This window comes from Trichomycterus rosablanca, chromosome 2 (assembly GCF_030014385.1).
Source record: "Trichomycterus rosablanca isolate fTriRos1 chromosome 2, fTriRos1.hap1, whole genome shotgun sequence".
Classification (NCBI taxonomy): Eukaryota; Metazoa; Chordata; class Actinopteri; order Siluriformes; family Trichomycteridae; genus Trichomycterus; species Trichomycterus rosablanca.
In genome coordinates, this window is record NC_085989.1 from 26,039,066 (window position 1) to 26,059,448 (window position 20,383).

Below are 20,383 nucleotides of genomic sequence, written 5' to 3' on the forward strand. Positions count from 1 at the left end.
AGCGCCCTTCCAGGTAGGAGGCCATCCATTGCCATGCTGAACCTGTTACTCCAAGGTTGGAGAGAGTGGACAAGAGAATGCTGTGATTCACTGTGTCGAAGGCTGCAGAGAGGTCAAGAAGAATAAGGACAGATGACAGTTTGGCTGCTTTGGCAGCATGAAGCTTCTCAGTAACAGCTACAAGTGCTGTTTCCGTAGAATGCGCTGCCTTGAAGCCAGACTGGTACGGATCGTGGAGGTCATTCTGAGTGAGAAAGGCAGATAGTTGGTTATAGACAGCACGTTCAAGAATTTTGGATAGAAAAGAGAGGAGTGAGACAGGTCTGTAGTTGTTAATGTCTGTAGTGTCTAGTGTAGGTTTCTTAAGAAGGGGAATGACCTGAGCCTTCTTAAAAGCAGTAGGGACAACACCTGATGTCAGGGAGTTGTTGATGATGGGTGTGATGAAGGGGATTAGGTCCTGTGAGATGTCTTTGAGGATGGTGGATGGTATAGGGTCAAGTGCGCATGTAGTGGGATTGCTGGATGAGAGGAGCTGTGTAACCTCATCCATGGTGAGTGGGGTGAAGCTGGTGAGTGTGTTGGTGGGTTGAGAGTCAGTTGAAAGTGGGTCAGTCGGAGGGAAGGATTGATTGATTTTGTCGATCTTGTCCTGAAAGAATGTTGAAAAGTCAGTAGCAGTGAGAGAGGCAGAAGGGGGAGGAGGAGGAGGGTTTAAAAGAGAGGAAAAGATAGCATGAAGCTTACGTGGGTCAGCAGCAGATTGTTCAAGCTTGGCTTTGTAAAAAGATGTTTTTGCAGCAGTCACGTCAGATGAGAACCTGGACAGCAGATCGTGGTAGGAGTGGAGATCAACACTGAGCTGAGATTTCCTCCACTTTCTCTCAGCTGCCCTTAATTCTCTTCTGTTGCTGCGCAGTGCATCTGAAAGCCAAGGAGCTGGGTGAGAAGGTTTTCCTCGTTTGAGGGTAGGAGGACAGAGCTGATCGAGGGATGTTGAAAGAGAAGAGAGTAGAGTATTAGTTGCGGAGTTGAGTGGAAGGGTAGCAAGCATGTCAGGGTTAGGTAGTGAAGTTAGGATGTTGGAGATTAGCAGGGAGGAAGATAAAGAGTGAAGATTGGGGCGTGTTGTAAGGGTGAAAGTGTGGTTGGAGGTAGGAAGAGTTGGGAGACAGAGAGAGAAGGACACAAAGTGATGGTCAGAGAGGTGGAGTGGGGTGACAGTGAGGTCCAGAGCAGAAGCTGGACGGCTGAAGACCAGGTCCAGAAGATTGCCTCCTTTGTGTGTCGGAGGGCTGTGGTTAAAGAGGAGGTCGAAAGATGAAAGAAGAGGAAGAAGGCAGGAGGACTAAAGTGTAGGGAGATTAAAGTCACCAAGAAGAGTTAGAGGAGTTCCATCTGAAGGGAAGAAACTCAGAAGAACATCCAGCTCTTCTATGAAGTCTCCCAGTGCGCCAGGTGGTCTGTAAATAACAATGATATGAAGAGTAATCGGAAAAGTAACAGTAATAGCATGAAATTCAAAAGATGAAATGTTAAGGTGAGAAACATTCACAGTAGTGAATTGCCATTTCCTGGTCAGGAGCAAACCTGTACCACCACCCCTACCAGATCCTCTCGGTGTATGAGAGAAGGTGTAGGCAGAGGATAAGGCTGCTGGTGTTGCTGAGTTCTCGGTGGTGATCCATGTCTCAGTCAGTGCCAGGAAGTCAAGGCTGTGAGAAAGTGCAAAAGCTGAGATAAAGTCAGCTTTCTGGACGGCTGATTGACAGTTCCAGACCCCACCTACCACCACTGTTTGAGACTGTTGCAACAGTTGGGGGTAGATGAGGTTGCTGGCGTTGCTGTTCCTATAATGTGCCCTCTGATGTCTGCAGGGTCTGTGAGATATAAGCACAGGAATAATTGAGTAGCACATGCTGAGAAAAAGTTTGATAGATTAAACAATGTCAGAGACTGATAGTACTTACCCAAGTTAGTTTAGATTAGTAGAAAAAACCTAGTGATAGAGAAGACCAGTCTGTAGCGGAGATTTAATTTTATACTAAGCTTAGCCCTGCCCCTCAATTCACACCTAGGCCTCTAACAAAAGGCACCTGAAGCCACTTTAACCAATCAGCAAAACACAGATTATTGCATCAGACTATTTTTTAACAATAGTTAAATGCTACTTAAATGCTACTTCAATTCTAGCAATGTTAATAATCAAAGTTACAAAGATAACAAGTCTAGAACAAGTTACAGCAAAAAATATACACTTTAACCAGAAGCTTACCTTACCCAGGAATACAAATGAACACTAAAAGTTACAAGCACTACAAGCACACAGCTGTTATAGTGTTGTTGTTTTTGTTGTTGTTTTTAATGTCTCTTCTTTTGTATATACAGTATAAATCTGTTCAAGCTACTGAGGGACAAATGGGGGGAATGTGTGTTCTGAGTAAACAATAAAAGCGATGTCCAGTACCTTGTTTGAGTGCCATGACCCATTTATTTCCACAGTGTATTTATGCTCACCTTAGTACAGCTCAGTCCATAGATCTTCATGGGTAAGTTTTTCTTTGGATAGTTTCTTCTTGTACAAATGCTGCCTGCAACGCTGCCACTCTGACACAGTCAAAAACTGTTTGCTTTCCCTCTCACACATCTGCCACTCATCACCCGTGTCTTACCTTAATGCCTTTCCTTTGATAATGCCTCACCTACAGTAGTGTTACCATACTTCTATCTCCTATTAAGTGAGATCACATTGTATGGTCACTTATTTCTAATATGAACTGTTTCACATGAAACCTCAAATGCAAGACATTGATTACATGAGATTAAGTTTGTCTGTATGAGTAAATGGCAGCCCGTGCCCTTTTGTAGTGTGTACATACTATTTCTCGTCAAACTGTGATAACTGTGATTAAATTCAGTATAAATATGTCTGCCATATGTTGCCACCCCTCAAAAATTTCTGCCCACTCTTGCCACCCCATAAATATTTTTCTAGATCCGCCCCTGGGTTTAGGGTTAGTGCACCAATTCAAGGTTGACTTGATGCTAAAGCAACCATTGAGTCGGCTCCTGTTTCTAAACGAACCGAATCAAAGACGCGATTCGTTTATCAACGACACATTACAACAAACTGTATTCTCAGTCACTGCCTGCGGAACTTCAAGAAACAGAAGCTTTTCTCTGTATAGTCACACCTTATACAGATATGAAGCGATGGCTTTTCAGGTACGGCTTTCAAACTTTCGTGTGTTATAAACGTTAACAACACGCTAATAATGGTTATATCGCGCATATGTTACACTATTAGTTTGGTTAGCTAATAAGCTGTTAGGCAAATAGCATAGCTTGCTAGCGAGGTGGTGGCTGCTGATGTATGTCATAGGATTTACTGTCATAACATCAACAATAACATTTACTTAGCTTTATGTAAACTCAAATTTGTTTAGTAACACCTTAATACTGACTTTATCTTGTTGGTCGTATTGGGAAAAGTTTTACAGGTAGTTAGCTAGCTCGTATCCGGGGCTGTCCGATAGTCTCGGGGTGTTCACCAGACTTTTATTATTGTAGCTAACGGAGAGCCCGATCACAGTAATCCGTACAGTGACATTTTATCGTCGAGTGTAATATCAGTGTGAAATGTTTTTCGAGATCAGGGAACGAGACAGTGCGCAGTGGTAACTGATTTGTTGACATGGATATAATCACTATAAAATGCACGATTAACGTAAACTTTGTCTAACACTTATTAGTTGCATATTACTTATTGGTTATTTATTTAGTTATTTACTTATTAGTTACTTATTTAGTTAAATGGGGCATCAGAAAACAGCTTGTGGTTGAATGTAAAAAAGACAAAGCATTAAAGTCTCCTATAGACTTAATTCTTTACAGAAATCAACTACCTACTTAAAAAAACATTCATAGTAAGAACAATTAATTTTCTCTTCTTAACAAGGCTGATTAAATGTAGCTGTACCACATTTTTGTCATATTTCATAATTCATTACACTATTGTTCTTTATTTAAAACATGATCCCATAAACTCAATACAATGTACTGTACATACATGATTTGTGTATGAGCTCATGAGCTGACTGTTTACATGTTTGTACTGTTTATGATTCCACATTATTGTGGTTTGCTTGCTAATGTGCCTATTCATGATTTAATTTTACATTTAAAAGATGCAATAACAGTTGTACAACTTAAAGGCAGCTTAACTGTGTGCAACAAGAGGAAAAAGTCTGTCTTCAGATTTTTAACATGCAATAATTTTATTGCAAATCATTGCAATTATGTCTGTATGTAGATGCCCAACCGGCTGATAGCACTGCTGGGGATTCAAACTCTGGATCCCAGCTGTAATGTGCTAGCATAATTTACATGATTTGCTTATAATGCTAAATGCTTGAATGTTAAATAATGTGTTTATTGTTTTGGCCTTGCTGAACTTCATGTTAAACTGCACTGTATAGTTGATGTGTTTTGCTAAAAATGTCGTTGTTATGTGTGGAGAACTGGAGAATGCTCTCACTCTTTCTTTTTTTTAAAGTCTTCTGTGTCACCCTTATGTATTATGTATTCCTAAGAAGCACATGATATACAATTCCAAGGACCTGCTTCTACCCTGCTCTGAATGGTCAACAAGTACACAAGATACTGTGGGCTCCTGGGTGGTGGTGTACCTGGATATGCTTATTTTCTTAAGATAGAATTAAGATGAATAAAATAAATATACTATTACAAATTAAATATACAAAATGACAAAAGGCATGCTGGTAAAGGCAGTGTGTCATGTGGATAATGTTATGCTGGAAAATTTTGGATTCTGGTATTTATGTGGATGTTACTTTGACACATAGCACCTACCTATACATATTTACAGACCAAGTACCCCTTGATAGCAAGGCTATTCCCAATTAGTGGCCATTTTCAGCAGGATAATTTGCCCTGCCACACTGCAAGAATAGTTTAGGAATGAAAGCTGGTACCATTACTGTACCAGGATATAAACAATTAGCCTAAATTGCTGTGAATAAGAATGTTTTATGACTTATTGGTTTTGCTGTACCCACTACAGGCATGGAGTTAAGACAGAGGTGTCTAATGAGGCTAAGGTTGTGTAATAAATGTGTAAAAGATGGGGAACCAGGAGTTGGAAGATGTGTTCGTAGCTGTTATCCGACCAAAAAATGCAGTGAGCCTTAGTTCCAAAGAGTACCGCACCAAAGCATATGAGGTAAGCATAAAGATTTGAAGTAAATCCAGGGAAATTCTGCCATGTAAATATTGTTTAAGAGTTCAACCAAGAACTTTGCTTGGTATCTAACTACCTTATATTTCTATTCTGGATTATGTCTTTAGATTCTTTTGCTTGAAGTTCCACTTGAAGGAAAAGAGAAGAAAAGGAAGAAGGTTCTCCTCAGAACCAAAATCCATGCGGACAGTGACAAAACAAAGTCAGTCCTTGAATATGTAAATGAAACAACTAAGCCTATATCAAATAATCAAGGCATAATAGGTTAGTAGCATCTCATGATTTGGGAATTGTTTATGTAGATTTGACTTTGCATCATTTAACATCTTCCAAAATGAGACAATAATGTCAACTTGAGTAAAATGTGATACATATAGTTTTCTAACATTAGCATGAAACTGTGTAATTATTACAATTGTTTAAGTCCTTTTGTTCCCTATTTTCTATTTTGATCAGTTAAAAGTTTAGTATCGACCAAACTGGCATCATCGTAGCACCTGTGCTGTGGCTTACTTTACCATAGTATGGGTCCTATGTTTAAGTACATAATCTAAAGATAATAGAATAGAAACCCTTTATTTGTCTTATATACATATACACATGTACAGAACAATAAAATTCTTTTTCTGCATATCCCAATATTTGGAAGCTGGGGTCAGAATGTAGGGTCAGCCATTGTATGGCGCCCTTGATGCTAAGAGGGTTAAGGGCCTTGCTCAAGGGCCCAACAGTGGCTGATTGGCAGAGCTGGGATGCAAGACCACAAACTTTCAGTTGATAGTCCATTGTTCAATCCTACCCACTAGGCTACTACATTGCATGTTTTACCACCACTTTATCCTGGTCAGGGTTGCACTGGGTTTGGTTTTCCTGAATCAGTGGCTGAAACGCACTAACACATCTTAGACAATCTATTTTGGGGTCTCAGAAAACCCCTTCCCCTTCCCCTAATGTCTGTTTGTAAATGCCAAATTTGTTGATAGCATCACTAGCGATTTTAACCCGCTAGTGGCCTAGCGCAGTTTACTGCTGCACCACCCGAGCATCAAATCTGTGTCATGATGTGTCAAATAAAAACATAATACTTTAAACAAAATCAGATTAGGACCAGATACATTCAGAAATTTCCATTTATTTCTTGTCACAGGAAAGCGTGTGGTGCACATGAAGAAGTTTCCTCTTGATGGGGAGAATGAAGGCAAAGAGGCGTCTCTATTTATTGTGCCAATTAATGTCAAAGGTAAGATGATAAAAAAAACTGTTGACAAGTTCTTTTAAAAGTACAGAAATAAACCTAAGCCAAATTTTACTACAGTTACAAAATTTGAAGCAGTTTGGTGAAAATAATGAACATATTTAATGTATTTTCCTTCCAACTCCAGACAATAGTAAACCTGTGTATCACCCTGGAAGTCCCAGCTTTTACTGCCTTCAGGACATCATGCGTGTGTGCAGTGAAACCAGTGCCCACTTCTCCCCGATTACCTCAAAGATGCTGCTTGCTCTAGACAAGTAGGTTTCTTTTTTAATGTATAAAGGTCAAAAATACACAGAAAAAGATTTGTGTGATTTGTTCCTGCCAAAAGTATACATAAATTGCTTTTAATGTCTTGACTGACCAACTTGACTGTTTTGTAAATAGGTAAAAATTTTAACTGGATGCCTGCAACACACTCAAAAAGTTGGGACAGGGAAAAAATAGTGTAAAGTTTGTAAAAAAAAAAAGTTTGTAAGTCTTTTATATGTGTAAATATACTGTTGATGCACAGGTACAGTGGGGCCAAAAAGAATTTAGTCAGCCACTGATTGTGCAGGTTCTCCTACTTAGAAAGATGAGAGAGGTCTGTAATTTTCATCATAGGTACACTTCAACTATGAGAGACAAAATGAGAAAAAAAAATCCAGGTAATCACATTGTAGGATTTTTAAAGAATTTATTTGTAAATTATGGTGGAAAATAAGTATTTGGTCAATAACAAACAAGCAAGATTTCTGGCTCTCACAGACCTGTAACTTCTTCTTTAAGAAGCTCTTCTGTCCTCCACTCGTTACCTGTATTAATGGCACCTGTTTGACCTCGTTATCTGTATAAAAGACACCTGTCCACAGCCTCAAACAGTCAGACTCCAAACTCAACCATGGCCAAGACCAAAGAGCTGTCGAAGGACACCAGGAAGAAAATTGTAGACCTGCACCAGGCTGGGAAGAGTAAATCTACAATAGGCAAGCAGGTTGGTGTGAATAAATCAACTGTGGGAGCAATTGTAAAAAAAAGGAAGACATACAAGACCATTGATAATCTCTTTTGGGGTCAAGATCTCATCCCGTGGGGTCAAAATGATCATGAGAACGGTGAGCAAAAATCCCAGAACTACACGGAGGGACCTGATGAATGACCTGCAGAGAGCTGGGACCAAAGTAACAAAGGCTACCATCAGTAACACACTACGCCGAGAGGGACTCAAATCCTGCAGTGCCAGGCGTGTCCCCCTGCTTAAGCCAGTACATGTCCAGGCCCGTCTGATGTTTGCCAGAGAGCATATGGATGATCCAGAAGAGGATTGGGAGAATATCATGTGGTCAGATGAAACCAAAATGAAAATTTTTGGTAAAAACTCAACTCGTCGTGTTTGGTGGAAGAAGAACATCCCAAGAACACCATACCTACTGTGAAGCATGGGGGTGGAAACATCATGCTTTGGGGCTGTTTTTCTGCAAAGGGGACAGGACGACTGATCCGTGTTAAGGGAAGAATGAACGGGGCCATGTATCGTGAGATTTTAAGCCAAAACCTCCTTCCATCAGTGAGAGCATTGAAGATGGAACGTGGCTGGGTCTTCCAGCATGACAATGATCCCAAACACACCACTCGGGCAACGAAGGAGTGGCTCCGTAAAAAACATTTCAAGGTCCTGGAGTGGACTAGCCAGTCTCCAGACCTCAACCCCATAGAAAATTTGTGGAGTCCGTGTTGCCCAGCGACAGCCCCAAAACATCACTGCTCTAGAGGAGATCTGCATGGAGGAATGGGCCAAAATACCAGCTACAGTGTGTGCAAACCTGGTGAAGACTTACAGGAAACGTTTAACCTCTGTCATTGCCAACAAAGGTTATGTTACAAAGTATTGAGTTGAACTTTTGTTATTGACCAAATACTTATTTTCCACCATAATTTACAAATAAATTCTTTAAAAATCCTACAATGTTATTTCCTGGATTTTTTTTTTTCTCATTTTGTCTCTCATAGTTGAAGTGTACCTATGATGAAAATTACAAACCTCTCTCATCTTTCTAAGTAGGAGAACCTGCACAATCAGTGGCTGACTAAATACTTTTTGACCCCACTGTATATAGTGTGTACACGTGTCTGCGTGTGTTGTTGCAGTTTGTTTGGTTACAAATATGTGTGTGTGCTGCCCCCAGGTGGTTAGCAGGGCAGCACACTGTGCCACACGCTATTCCTGCACTCTTCAGACCTGCTCCCATGGAGAGGGTGAAGACCAACGTGTGCAACCCCGCCTATGCCACTGAGAGCAATCAAAGTGACACATCCCTACACATGGGCTATACCGCCCTGGAGATCAAGAGCAAGATGATGTCACTGGAGAAGGCCGACATGTGCATAGAGAATCCACTCTATGGCTCAGACCTGCAGTATACCAACCGAGTGAGATAACACAAATCATTTTTTAAACATAATTAAATGATAAAATGTAACAATTGCTTAATTACTACAGAAAACTTTTATTATTAAAACATGTAGAGCATTGTGTTTTAACAAGCACACTATTTTCCATTGGGACAGTGGTAGTCTAGTGGGTAGAGCTTAGCGCGATCAATCAGAAGGTTGTGCCATAAAGCCACCTTTGGGCCCTAATACTCTTGGCTCCGCTCTGACCCCAGCTTCCAAACAAGCTGGTATATGCAGAAAAAAACATTCTGTTGTACTGTACATGTGGACATGTATATATTTAACATTTTCGGCATTTAGCAGACGCTTTTATCCAAAGCGACTTACAGTTAGTTATGACTGAACACAATTTTTGAGCAGTTGAGGGTTAAGGGCCTTTTGATTACTAGTCCAGTACCTTAACCACTGAGCTAACACTGCCCTATATGACAAATATTCCATCTGCCCTAGATTATTTTAGATTTATTTTAAATACTTCAAATATGCAACTTATGTTCATGTTGTTTAATGTGCAACTTATGTTCATGTTGTTTATTTGTTGTGTGCATATTGTACTGATTTATCTGTTGGCTTGTGTAGGTGGACAAGGTCATTATTAATCCATACTTTGGCTTAGGAGCTCCAGACTATTCCAAAATCCAAATTCCAAAGAGGGAGAAATGGCAGCATAGCATGACCAGTGTCACTGAGGACAAGTAAGTGAATGTCATTGCAGTGTTCCACTCATGAACCATAACTCCAAGTCAAGTATGGGAAATCACCTTCTTGGAAGAGAGGCAGAGCAATGGCAATGGTAATGAGAGCTCTCTTAAAAGGCAAGCGCAAAAGGACGCACCACTGGCCAACTACCTTACTGACTAAGCTTTATTTAATGACTCAGCGCTGCACTGATCTCTATGAATTTCTTATATAGCTCAGAAATCAGCCGCAGCATATCAGCGCTAATGAACACTACAGCTCCTGGGGTTTCTAGTCCGCTTTGGATTATAGTGGGTCCATTTATGCCACCTGGCACAAGATGAAGTGGACAAACGGGATTTGATCCGTTACAAATTACATTAAAGTAATGTAAAGAAATTTAAATGAATAATTCTCTACTACAGCAAATATGCATTTCCCCCAAAAGTTATTGTTATTTTTAAGTTTTCATTTATTGTTATGATCGTTGTGTCTGTTGTTCATCAGTTATGCAGTCCAAAGCTCAAACATTTTATTTTAGAAGACAGTGTTGCTCATGTGTTTCTGCTTTGTGTGTTCTGCAGAGAACGACAGTGGGTGGATGACTTCCCCCTTCATCGTAGTGCTTGTGAGGGAGACACTGAACGTCTGTCCAAACTGCTAGACAGTGGTTTCTCTGTCAAACAACTTGATAGTGACCACTGGGCTCCTATCCATTATGCTTGCTGGTCAGTGCTTTCTGCTTTCACTTATCTATCCTATCTTATCTGTACACTCTTCCAACTAGTGTTGCAAAGCTCCTGTAGAGTTAGAAAATTCATTTGTAAACCTGCTTTTTGGGCGCTTAGATGATGCAGCTGTTCGAATCTCAGTAGTGCTATCAGCTACGGCTTGTTTTCCCAACAGGTAAACTAAGAGTTTGAACGTTAAATTTATTAGATAGTCTCTATGTATGTGTAATCACGTCTCACATTGCACACCTCATTAACAAAATGATGAACTAAAAACAGCAGTGATCTTAAGTGTTTGTTAAATACTATAAACATTTGCTGTTAAAATGCACCTGTCACTGCATTTTGGCTTCGAGTTTCACAGTGTCGCTGTTTGAAATGTACAGGCACGGAAAGGTGGAAGCCACCAAGCTTTTGCTGGAGAAAGGGAACTGTAACCCCAACCTGCTCAATGGTCAGCAAAGCTCACCCTTACACTTTGCAGCTGGAAGAGGCCACTCTGAGATTGTGGAACTTTTGCTGCAGCACCCTGAGATAGACCGGGTAAGGAAATCTGTTCCCCATAACTTGCAAGTGCTATAGTGGCCATGAATAGCATCTGATGAAACCATTCTGTATATTTCTAACTGCTGACAGTTTATTTAATTTGAGAATGGAGCAGCTTCAAGAGAATTTTTTTTCTCCTAACAAAATCCCTGTTATTTTTGTCTAAAGCATATGGAGGACCAACAAAAGCGCTCACCTCTTCAAGTCTGTGAGGAGAACAAACAGAACAACTGGGAGGAGACTGTGAAATTTCTTAATAAAGCCAATAGCCAGCCAGTATGTATGATGACTCACAATATGCTTACTAAAAAAACTAACTAAAACTAAAACTGAATATTTTTCACAGAAATTATTTATTGTTTAGGCTGCTTTCGTTTTGAGTTTATAAAATGACTTCCTATACATCCAGTTTGCATTTCTTCTGCTGTTTATGCATTTCTCCCCTTTTCTCCCAATTTTGCATAGCCAATGAGTTTTCCATGGCTAGGGACATGTTCGAAGAGGGTATATTTGCCTGACACACGCTCCCTGCGATGCATGCACAGTCCATGACCCCTTCTTATTTGCCCATACTTCGGTGGATTTGCGTGTAAGAGTCACTCACTGACCTCCGCATTTCTCCACTTCTGTAGTGGTGCCTTGGGCTACTAACCAGGGTCCTTACACAGCGTCAAAGATTCCCCCCTTTTTTTAGTCTGTTTTTTTCCCACCCAGCAGACCAGTGGCCAATTTTGTCTGCTGCAGGCACTGCAGGTCAATTGTACCCGCTAGGGTGCACCCTGCTGGTAGCAGAGATGAGATTCAGCATCCCAGCGCTGGTATGCTAGCAGAATATCCCACTGTTCCACCTGGGTGCCCCTTGCATAATTTAATGGTCCATGTTTAATACTGTTTTAAACATTTACCATTTATTAATTCTATTTTATGTTGGAACCTGTTAAAGGACATCTGTTGATGCATGCTCAATAATCCAGGTACACAAATCCACAAAGTTGAATCAGTTCATCTGGACACAAGTTTGTTGTAGAGATACGTTTCGTCACTCAATCCGAATGCCTTCTTCAGTCTGACTGAAGATCCGAATGACTGAAGAAGTCATTCGGATTGAGTGACGAAACGTATCTCTACAACAAACTTGTGTCCAGATGAACTGATTCAACTTTGTGGACTGTTGAAGGACAGAATACTTTAACCTACCTCTAATTATTATTTTGTGTGTTAGTATGAAAAGGTGCGTATTTACCGCATGGATGGTTCTTACCGCTCTGTGGAGCTGAAGCATGGCAATAACACCACAGTTCAGCAAATCATGGAGGGCATGCGGCTGTCACAGGAGACACAGCAGTACTTTACAATCTGGATCTGCTCTGAGAACCTCAGTGAGTCCTGAAATAGCATTTGGCAATTTGGCAGTGTGTAGAAAGAATCATGTACTAATATTGACTTTAAATAGGTTAAACTAAACTTCTGGATTTAGTAGAACAAATATGTTGAAGAAGCCAAAATGAAAACTTGTGAGATTTGTAAACAAGCTGAAATGCATTTTTTAAGGTCTGCAGCTAAAGCCCTCTCACAAGCCATTACAGCATCTGCGTATGTGGCCTGAAATCGTGACAGACTTGACTGCGCTGGACCCGCAGAGGGAAAGCCCCCAGCTTTTCCTTCGTAGAGACGTCCATCTGCAACTAGATGCAGAGAAGAAGGTCATGTACAAATTTTGCTAGTTTGACTTTGTGCTCACATAATGCAGATGCTAACAATGACAATGTCTTTAAAATGTTTTGCTTGGTTTTACCAAAAATGTCTTTTTTTAAGCTTACATTAATCAGTATATGTAGGGCCCTACTAAATTCATGGGAAATGTGCTTAATTTTACAGACCTTGTTTTTCAAAAATCACAGATTTCATGGGTTTTTAAATGTGTCACATCCAGATCCAGTGCCTAAACAACACTTATACAGAAACTTGCTGACAGCGTTAAACCACTTATTCAGTTTTGCTAAGCTTAACAATGGCATCTCTAAATACAGAAAAAATCAGTGGCTGATACTGATATTAATACGTGTGTCCCTTCAGATTGAAGACCCCCTGTCCATTCTCATCCTGTTTGATGAAGCTCGCTACTTCCTGCTCAACGGCTTCTTTTCATCACCAGACAGCAAGCTTATTACTCTGGCCAGCCTCCTCCTGCAGATCATCTATGGCAACTATGACAGCAAGAAACACAAACATGGCTTTTTGAAGTAAGAACCAGCCTCAGATTGTATAGAAACTTGTTTGAGTAAGAATACTTTCCAGTGTAGATATTATAGTAATATGTAAGCATTACGATATTACAGCGATGATAAAGCTTTAGGATATTACAGTACTGAGAAAGCACCTGGATATAACAGCAATAAGAAAGCATTAGTATAGTACAGTAATAAGAAAGCATTACGATATAACAGCAATAAGAAAGCATTAATAGATTACAGTAATAAGAAAGCATTAATATAGAACAGCAATAAGTAAGCATTAGTATAGTACAGTAATAAGAAAGCATTGGTATATTACAGTAAAGAGAAAGCATTGAGACTACAATAATGAGAGAGCATTGAGGCAGTACTGCAATCAGAGAGCTTTGAAATCATAGTAATGAGATTGAGCATTGAGATATTTCGGCAGTGAGAAGGTATTGAGGTATTACAGCAGTCAGAGAGCATTGAGATTACAGTCAAGAGAAAGCATAGAGATTTTACAGTCATAAAGAAGAACAGAGATTTTAGTAATGAAAATGCATTGAGCTATTATAGTATTGAGAAGGCATAGAGATATTGCAGTCATGAGAAAGCACTGATCTCCCATCGTGTTTTAACAGTGAGGAAAACTTGAAATCCATAGTGCCCAAATCCAAAGTGAAAAGTAAAGCACATCACTGGACCAACAGGATACTTCATGAGTACAAGGCAAGTGTTTTTCCTACGTAAGGTTCCAAGCCTTTTCTGATTTGATGAATTTATGCTGTATATAAAAGGTTGTATATTTTTCATAGCATGGGTGTTCATGGTAAGTACTAATCTAACCAGACATCTGTGTACATACTTTTTTTAGAATCTAAGCACCAGTGAAGGAGTGAGTAAGGAGATGCATCATCTGCAGCGTCTTTTTCTTCAGAGCTGCTGGGACATTCCTACCTACGGAGCTGCATTTTTCACTGGTCAGGTCTTTACCAAGGCCAGCTCAAGCACCCACAAGGTTATCCGGGTTTATGTGGGGGTCAACACCAAAGGCCTTCACCTGATGAACATGGAAACCAAGGTAGGATAATAGTTAGGAGTATTTTCATGCTGAAATAGATTTTAAATTGCTTTTAATGAACCTGATACTTGTAACCTGATACTCCTCTGCAAACTGCAACTGTCATATATGTTCCAGCAGCTTCTAATTGACAACAGACTTGTTTTAATGGTTTTTAGAAATACATCTGATTAAAAAAGATTTTGTATAACAAAAGCTAGAAGTTTGGGTTTTAACATGGTTAATGCTGCTCAGTCATTACATCATTGTTCTATTTCTTTACTACTATACAACCATTCACTAATTGACCCTCTTAAAATGAGGATCCAGTTGCTTTTTTATTTAGCTTCATCTTAATTTGTTAACATCGCTTTATCCTGCTCTGGGTTGTGGTTTTACATGAATCACTGGGCGCAATGCAGCAACACACCCCAGACAGGACTCCAGTCCATGATGGGCCTTGGATACCCCCACATATAATAATAATGCCAATAATGTCTGTATGTAGTTGCCTGATTGCTGGGGATTTGAAGGGAAAAGCTTTCTGTTGAGTTTCTATGGAACATATAATTTGCTGTTGTGGCTAGAGTTTGTCTGCCGTAGATGGCTAAAAAGCAATCAAGCATGGATTACTTAACTTTTTGGCATAGCAGGTAGTGGGGGTAACTCACAGCCCTTAGTCTTGAGTACCTGAGTTTATTTCTTGGAATGGCTCACAGTTGTTTTTTTGGAGTTTTGTATGTTCTCCCAGTACAAGTGTTTCCCCTCACATGCCAATAGGAGTATTGCAAGGTATTTTCCAGCCTTGCACCCAGTGTTTCTAAGCACTCTATGGAACTACTGTGACTCAGTCTCTCTGTCTCTCATCTAAATAAACTAAATCAACTTTTTTCCTATCTGCCCAGGTGCTTCACCTCAGTCTTGAGTATGGAACCTTCATCTGGCAGCTGGGCCAGGCTGACCAGTATGTCCAAATCCACAGTCTAGAGAACAAAAAGAACTTTATAGTGCACACCAAACAGGTATGCTTGTTGTTTACAAGAATGACTTTTCTCCAAATGCACATTTGTGGCCTGTTTACCAGAGAAATGAAAATGCTTGGAATGATATGTTTTTCTTTTTTTACAGGCTGGCCTTATAGTGAAATTACTGATGAAACTGAGTGGCCTGATTACTCCAAACGAAAGAACAGCGTCAGACAAGTATGCTTATGGCTGAATACACAATCATATACTGCAGTTTCAAAACTCCTGTTGTTGGACTGCCTCGACTTTTTAACTGTTTTTAAATTAATGACCAAAAAGTGTTTTTAGAAATAGTATGTAACTTATCATCTCAAAATGAATGTAGTCTTATATCTGAGGTTGTAGTGTTTTTATTATATATAATATTCCATTTGGAACACATTTTTGCATTTTGTTACTATCATTTAGAAATGTTCATTTATGTTTGTAAATATTTGTATTTAAGGGTTAAATTTTAATAAAAGTAAATATCACAGATAAGGCTGTTTGGTCATTTGAACACCTAAACACTAATTAGATCAAAAAACTGGTTGGTATTTAGATACAGCAATTGTTAAGTTACTCACTTTTAAAGACATTTAATATACTTTTGGTACTTAATCAAGGGAACAACTGTGGTTAAGAAGTGCTACAGCTCTGGGGGAAAAGCTGTTAGCATGTCTGGTTGTGTTTGTTTTGATTGCCGGAATCTTCTGCCAGAGGGAAGTGTTAGAAAAACGAGATGTCCAGGATGAGACTGCTTTTACTGTTACACCAGCAAGTGGCAGCACAGTCACAAGCCTTCAGACCAAATCGCTTTAAAACAAATTTACAAATTCCATTCAGAAAATACTCCTCTCAAGTGTTAGTCTCAAAGGACCACTACTATAGAAACGTCTAACTTTAACTGGTTTTATTAACGCTAGTGGTTAATTTAGGGGGTTTTATTTGTTTTGTTTTTTTCATAGAACAAATGTCACTTTGGTACTTGGTACACTATTGAATTTCTCAGTGGCTGTAACTGAAAGAATTTCAGACCTCACAGAAAAAAAGGCCTCACAGAAAATAGCAAATTGTATACATTATTTTACAGGATTCCTCTGGGTTCCTTCATGTTAAATGTATGGCCTTAATAAGTATTAAATTGTACAGTTTAAGTTCTTTTGTGGTGTTTTTTGTTAATTAATTAAATCTATAAAAAATCGCATATTATTTCCTTATCCAAAATACAGATTTACAGTCCCCCTGGGGTGTCATAACAGTGCCCGAGTTCCAGGGGTTTGAATCCCAGGCTGAGCTCACAGCTGTTCTTCTGCACAGCCTAGTTTGGTGGGCAGTTGTGTGCACGAAGGTGCAGAAGCATGTTGATTTGTCAACTTCTCATCCGAATAAAGCACCTGCACTAGTGCTGGATGAATTGTGGAGTGCATGGTGTGTCTCTCCGTAGGAGATACGCCCTCTGTGAGACCACTGGCAGGTAAAAGGATTTCAGCCTTGCTATAGTTTCCTTTGTTCACTATTAACTTGCTATAGGACAAAAGACAGTCTAAAATACAAAAAAAGACACAACTAAATACATGTGTTGTTAAAGAACTAAGATGCTGCTTTTTGTAAAACATATTAAGACTGTCAATGTTTGCCGCTGAGCCTTTAATAATATTAGTGGAATAAAACAACCTGGAGCCACTAATATCTTTTTTTCATTCAAGTCTCACTGTGAGTTTAATGGATGCTCGTTCTCATGTTATATTGTTTCGTTTCGCTCCACTGACTGCCCTTAAGGCTTAATCTCACATTAGCTCACGCTCTAATGAGCATTTCGGTGCAAATGTCACACAGTTGTCCACCGCCTCTCACTCTTCATTTTCCCTCTCTCACTTTTTTTCCCTCCTTTGCTTGTCACTTGCTCCATCTGGGTTTTGAATTTAGTTACCGTACATATATATTTATTACAGTGTCAGCTTGGACATGGTGCCAATCCAGCACAGGGCATCACACACTCACCTGTTTACTGAGTCATACCCAGGGGCAATTTAGAGCAAAGCTGAAAAGAAATTGACACAGGGAGAACATTGAAAACTTACTGGCTATCACTGAAGACAAGGATTTTTAGCACCCATGTTGCTGCGTGACACCCATAAAACCAACCGCACCACTGTGCCACCATCGTTTTAGCATAAGTTTGACATTTAGCAAATGAACCTCTACATAATTGTTCATGAAAAACCTGCCCTTGGATAATAAATACATGGTCTATAGATTAATTCAATTGAAAAACGTTATTTAATTTTCAATCTTTAATAGAACAATCAATAAAAATGAGATGCCATTTAAATCTCAGGACATACATGAAAACTAAATCATAGGCCCAGAATTGGACATTCTTTCTGGCTTGGATATACAGTGTATCACAAAAGTGAGTACACCCCTCACATTTCTGCAATTATTTCATTATATCTTTTCATGGGACAACACTATAGACATGAAACTTGGATATAACTTAGAGTAGTCAGTGTACAGCTTGTATAGCAGTGTAGATTTACTGTCTTCTGAAAATAACTCAACACACAGCCATTAATGTCTAAATGGCTGGCAACATAAGTGAGTACACCCCACAGTGAACATGTCCAAATTGTGCCCAAATGTGTCGTTGTCCCTCCCTGGTGTCATGTGTCAAGGTCCCAGGTGTAAATGGGGAGCAGGGCTGTTAAATTTGGTGTTTTGGGTACAATTCTCTCATACTGGCCACTGGATATTCAACATGGCACCTCATGGCAAAGAACTCTCTGAGGATGTGAGAAATAGAATTGTTGCTCTCCACAAAGATGGCCTGGGCTATAAGAAGATTGCTAACACCCTGAAACTGAGCTACAGCATGGTGGCCAAGGTCATACAGCGGTTTTCCAGGACAGGTTCCACTCGGAACAGGCTTCGCCAGGGTCGACCAAAGAAGTTGAGTCCACGTGTTCGGCATCATATCCAGAGGTTGGCTTTAAAAAATAGACACATGAGTGCTGCCAGCATTGCTGCAGAGGTTGAAGACGTGGGAGGTCAGCCTGTCAGTGCTCAGACCATACGCCGCACACTGCATCAACTCGGTCTGCATGGTCGTCATCCCAGAAGGAAGCTGACGCACAAGAAAGCCCGCAAACAGTTTGCTGAAGACAAGCAGTCCAAGAACATGGATTACTGGAATGCCCTGTGGTCTGACGACATCAAGATAAACTTGTTTGGCTCAGATGGTGTCCAGCATGTGTAGCGGCGCCCTGTTGAGAAGTACCAAGACAACTGTATCTTGCCTACAGTCAAGCATGGTGGTGGTAGCATCATGGTCTTGGGCTGCATGAGTGTTGCTGGCACTGGGGAGCTGCAGTTCATTGAGGGAAGCATGAATTCCATCATGTACTGTGACATTCTGAAACAGAGCATGATCCCCTCCCTTCGAAAACTGGGCCTCATGGCAGTTTTTAAACAGAATAACGACCCCAAACACAACCTCCAAGATGACAACTGCCTTGCTGAGGAAGCTGAAGGTAAAGGGGATGGACTAAACCCAATTGAGCACCTGTGGCGCATCCTCAAGTGGAAGGTGGAGGAGTTCAAGGTGTCTAACATCCTGTGATGTCATCATGATGTGATGTCATCATGGAGGAGTGGAAGAGGATTCCAGTAGCAACCTGTGCAGCTCTGGTGAATTCCATGCCCAGGAGGGTTAAGGCAGTGCTGGATAATAATGGTGGTCACACAAAATATTGACACTTTGGGCACAATTTGGACATGTTCACTGTGGGGTGTACTCACTTATGTTGCCAGCTATTTAGACATTAATGGCTGTGTGTTGAGTTATTTTCAGAAGACAGTAAATCTACACTGCTATACAAGTTGTACACTGAGTACTTTAAGTTATATCCAAGTTTTATTTCTATAGTGTTGTCCCATGAAAAGATATAATAAAATATTTGCAGAAATGTGAGGGGTGTACTCACTTTTGTGATACACTGTAACTTTTCTCCCAGACCACCCTGTTACTTTTATATTTATTGTTCGTCATATCACATGGATGATATTGAGTACTGGAACATTTTCCTTTGTTACCGTTATATTTGCATTTGCCTCCTTTCTCTTAAAATTCTATATATTCTTTTTCTGGTATGAGTGGATCAGACACAGCAGCACTGCTGGAGTTTTTAAATACCGTGTCCACTCACTGTCCACTCTATTAGACATTTCTACCTAGTTGGTCTACCCTGTAGATGTAAAGTCAGAGACGATCGCTCATCTATTGCTGCTGTTTGAGTTGGTCATCTTCTAGACCTTCATCAGTGGTCACAGGACGCTGCCCACGGGGCACTGTTGGCTCTATGTTTTTGGTTGGTGGACTATTCTCAGTCCAGCAGTGACAGTGAGGTGTTTAAAAACTCCATCAGTGCTGCTGTGTCTTATACACTCATACCAGCACAACACACACTAACAAATCATACCTACTCTTTGGTGGTACTGGGAGAGTCCTGACCATTGAAGAACAGCATGAAAGGGGGCTAACAAAGTATGTAGAGAAACAGATGGACTACAGTCAGTAATTGTAGAACTACAAAGTGCTTCTATATGGTAAGTGGAGCTGATAAAACGGACAGTAAGTGTAGAAACCAGGAGGTGGTTTCAATGTTATGGCTGATCGGTGTATATATGCATTAGTATAGTTTAATCTCTTTTGTAGTTTGGTGTTGATATATAGCATTAGTTTCTTACATATTACTATTAGCACCTAGCTGTTATGTGAGTGTTTGTTAATGGAATTAGCACTTAGCTGTATCTTAAGAGTATTCATTAAAAATTTCTGTGTTCAGTTTTAGTGTCAGGTCTGTTTTTGTAATATATTTACTTGGAAACTGTGCTACCATTTGATATCATGTTTCCTACTGTCTTTAATTATATTTTAGCCATCATAATGTTTCATATTACAAAGCACAAGTCATTACAAACCGGTACCATAAACACGAATAGTTCTTCAACTTCATTTGCATCAAGGTGCAACTGAGAATAGCTACTGCACGTCTTTGGGAGGTGGGAAGAAGCCAAAACACACAGACATGAACTTATCAAAGTCAGTGAGCACTATGGGGGTTGAAATCTGAGACCCATGAGCCTGGGCAACTATGCAAAAGATAAATGTAATAAAGATTCCTCTTTTCTCTAT

The 20,383-nt window shown here is 40.0% G+C and overlaps 1 protein-coding gene across 1 annotated transcript; it reads left to right on the forward strand.

The window, feature by feature from the left end:
• The first annotated feature begins 3,136 nt into the window (after positions 1 to 3,136).
• Positions 3,137 to 15,694, forward strand: krit1 (KRIT1 ankyrin repeat containing). Its single transcript, XM_063013160.1, has 17 exons — positions 3,137 to 3,225; positions 5,084 to 5,242; positions 5,368 to 5,524; positions 6,408 to 6,500; positions 6,643 to 6,772; positions 8,684 to 8,927; positions 9,531 to 9,646; positions 10,214 to 10,357; positions 10,747 to 10,903; positions 11,075 to 11,182; positions 12,129 to 12,285; positions 12,458 to 12,609; positions 12,983 to 13,149; positions 13,764 to 13,851; positions 13,997 to 14,203; positions 15,088 to 15,204; positions 15,311 to 15,694. The coding sequence occupies exons 2-17, from the start codon at positions 5,144 to 5,146 to the stop codon at positions 15,398 to 15,400; spliced, it is 2,226 nt and encodes a 741-aa protein (XP_062869230.1). The 5' UTR covers positions 3,137 to 3,225; positions 5,084 to 5,143; the 3' UTR covers positions 15,401 to 15,694.
• Positions 15,695 to 20,383: the final 4,689 nt, after the last annotated feature.

Excerpts from the sequence above, each read along its gene's own strand:
- krit1 (XM_063013160.1), top strand. The coding sequence starts at position 5,144 with ATGGGGAACCAGGAGTTGGAAGATGTGTTCGTAGCTGTTATCCGACCA. Across the intron at positions 10,904-11,074 it reads AGCACCCTGAGATAGACCGG|CATATGGAGGACCAACAAAA; the intron begins GTAAGGAAATCT and ends TTTTGTCTAAAG. Across the intron at positions 13,150-13,763 it reads CACAAACATGGCTTTTTGAA|TGAGGAAAACTTGAAATCCA; the intron begins GTAAGAACCAGC and ends GTGTTTTAACAG.